The sequence below is a fragment of the Gavialis gangeticus genome, unplaced genomic scaffold, assembly GCF_001723915.1.
Source record: "Gavialis gangeticus isolate Ggan-Ray unplaced genomic scaffold, GavGan_comp1, whole genome shotgun sequence".
Lineage (NCBI taxonomy): Eukaryota > Metazoa > Chordata > Crocodylia > Gavialidae > Gavialis > Gavialis gangeticus.
Genome location: NW_017728996.1, coordinates 17,868,238 through 17,870,883, shown reverse-complemented (window position 1 = coordinate 17,870,883; position 2,646 = coordinate 17,868,238). Strand labels below are relative to the sequence as shown.

Below are 2,646 nucleotides of genomic sequence, written 5' to 3'. Positions count from 1 at the left end.
GTGTGGGGGGGGTGGAAACAGGATTCCCAGCTAGTGACAAGTGGCCTGGATGGGGTATTGGAGTTTGGGCAGTTTTGGTGTGGGGAAGGGTGGTGCAGAAGGGTCTGGTTTGAACACTGCAGTGGGCAGAGGCCAGGCCTGTAAGCCTTTGCTCCCCTGTCTGATGTGAGTGGGCCTGGTGACCGAGGGCTGGCAGGAAGAAGGTCCAGGAGCTCAAGAACAAGATTAAGATCTCACTGGGAGGGGAAGAAAAGGAGCAGTAGAGTTAATGGGGACTTCCTCAGGCCCCTCAGAGAAAGGGACCTAAGAGCAAGGCTGTGTCTGGTCCCTTGCCTGGGGCTTCTTTCTGTGGCTGGAATTTATGCACTGGAAAAGCACCAAAGGCTGGACTGAAAGCGGCAGGACTTGGGTACCTAAACACGCTTTAAAGCACGGCCCCAGGATCCTCTCCTTTAAAGCATGTGTGTGCTGATGCCTCATGGCACAGTGGTACGTGGGAGGTAGAGCCCACCCAGCTGCAGGAGAAGAGCTGTGCTTGGCAGGGCACAACCAAAGAGGGGGCTGCAGCAGCATCCATCTGTATCCCATAGGCTGACCGGGTGGGCAGTGAATTGAAAGCCATGGTCCAGACCCCCCCAGGCTACTACCTGGTTGGAGCAGACGTGGACTCCCAGGAGCTCTGGATTGCTGCTGTCCTTGGAGAGGCTCAGTTTGCTGGCATGCATGGTGAGGGTGTAATTGGGCATGGGCTGCATGGAGGGTGCTGGGCCGGGACCTTGCAGTAGTGCAGTGACCTATCTGGCCATGCTCTGGGGTCTGGCTTTCAGACTCTTTATAGTTTGTATTAATCCTTCCCCTCCTGCACCACAGGCTGCACTGCCTTTGGCTGGATGACTCTGCAAGGGAAGAAGAGCAGTGGCACCGACTTGCACAGCAAGACTGCCTCAACGGTGGGGATCAGCCGGGAGCATGCCAAGATCTTCAACTACGGGCGCATCTACGGGGCTGGCCAGCCCTTTGCTGAGCGCCTGCTGATGCAGTTCAATCACCGCCTGACACAGAAGCAGGCAAATGAAAAGGCGCAGCACATGTATGCAGTCACAAAGGGGGTCCGACGGTAAGTGCTGCTTGGGAGGTGGAGGGCTCTGCCTTGGAATTTGTGACAGCAAGTAGTGTGGTACACAAGTAGCTGGCCTGAAACTTGCCATGCTCTTAGCTCGATTTTTGTCTCGCCGAGTTGATCGTCCTGGGTTTGGATAAGAAGGGTCCCCTGGCAGGTTAGCTGCACTGGGGGGTAGTGGGTGTCTCTAGAAGATGGATCCCATGTAACCAGGTGAGATCACAGCATGTTGCAGGTTGATGGTGTCTCTCACATAGCCTTGGCCTTGGTGTCTGGGGGCTGGAGCTTGTTTACTGCCAGCCAAGTGTTATTTATTCAACGTCTCCACACTTGCTTGGTTTTGCCACAGTGGATTTTGTGCAGGAGACCCCAGGATTCAATGCTGGCTTTACCTACTGGTTCCTCTGTCCTAGGTTTCACTTGTCTGAGGAAGGAGAGTGGCTGGTAAAGGCACTGGACCTGCAGGTGGAGAGAGATGAGGATGGTTCTGTGTCTGCAAAGGATGTGGGGAGGATCCAGAGAGAAGCTGTAAAGAGGTGAGAGCAAAGCTTGGGTCACAGGGAAGAGAAAAAGGACTGGGGAGCCACCTGCTGGTCCTGTGCCAGCCCCATGCTCCTGAGAGCTGGTGATTTGCTGCCCTCTGTACAGGGCTGCAGGGGAAAGAGGCAGCAGGACAGCAGAGGCAGTAAAACATTTTCATTGCCAACTGGTAGAGGCAGGCAAGTCCAGGGGACCTCTGCATGAACTGGAGTGAGGGGCAGAGGGGCCTCATCCCTTTGTGCAAGGAAAGGGCAGAGGCCTGCAGGCGTTGCTCAGATGGTCCCACGAGCCTTGGCAAACACCTTGGCCCTGACCTGCAGCCCGGTCACTTGTCCAGAGCGTGCAGGTTACAGTCCTACCCTGGGCTGTGGTATCCCCTGGGAGTTCAGCTGGGAGCTCCTGTCTTGTCACCCTGCTTGCATCGCACGCTGAGGGCTGCAAAACAAGGAGACTGGTGTAGCTTTTCCCACTTCCTCCCACCTCCAATTGCACCCATGTTCTGACCAGGGAGGAGAGACTTCCCAGAGCCTCACCCCCTCTGACCCCAGCAGCTCTGTGGGGGCTGTGGAAGGTGGCAGATTCTGGGGGAGGGCATGGTGACTCCTGTTCCTCTTTCCCCCCCAGGTCGCAAAGGGGGAAGTGGAATGTGGTGAGGCAGCGTATATGGGCGAAAGGGACCGAGTCCGAAATGTTCAACAAGCTGGAAAGCATCGCCATGTCCCCAGAGCCACGGACCCCTGTGCTGGGTTGTCGCATCAGCAGAGCCCTGGAGCCAGCAGCTGTCAAGGACGAGGTGAGAGCAGGCATTAGTGGGATGTGCGTCTGGCTCGGCTTGGCAGAGCTTGCCTTTCGCGTTACTCATTTTGAACTGTAAGTTGCCCACTGCCCAGCCTGCAGTGTTCTCCAGAACAGCGCTGCAGCTCCCAGCAGACCCTGCTGCCCCTCGCATGCTGGGATTGGGGTCCACCCATGCAGCTAAAGGTCTG

At 56.6% G+C, this 2,646-nt stretch overlaps 1 protein-coding gene across 2 annotated transcripts in view; it reads left to right on the top strand.

The window, feature by feature from the left end:
* POLG (DNA polymerase gamma, catalytic subunit) overlaps positions 1-2,646 on the top strand; it is a 44,627-nt gene that overhangs the window by 27,030 nt on the left and 14,951 nt on the right. For both annotated transcript variants that reach the window (XM_019504074.1, XM_019504073.1), the window contains 4 exons: positions 591-726; positions 871-1,117; positions 1,534-1,656; positions 2,285-2,453. In XM_019504074.1, the coding sequence (XP_019359619.1) occupies positions 591-726; positions 871-1,117; positions 1,534-1,656; positions 2,285-2,453 (675 nt within the window). The remainder of the gene's footprint in view (positions 1-590; positions 727-870; positions 1,118-1,533; positions 1,657-2,284; positions 2,454-2,646) is intronic.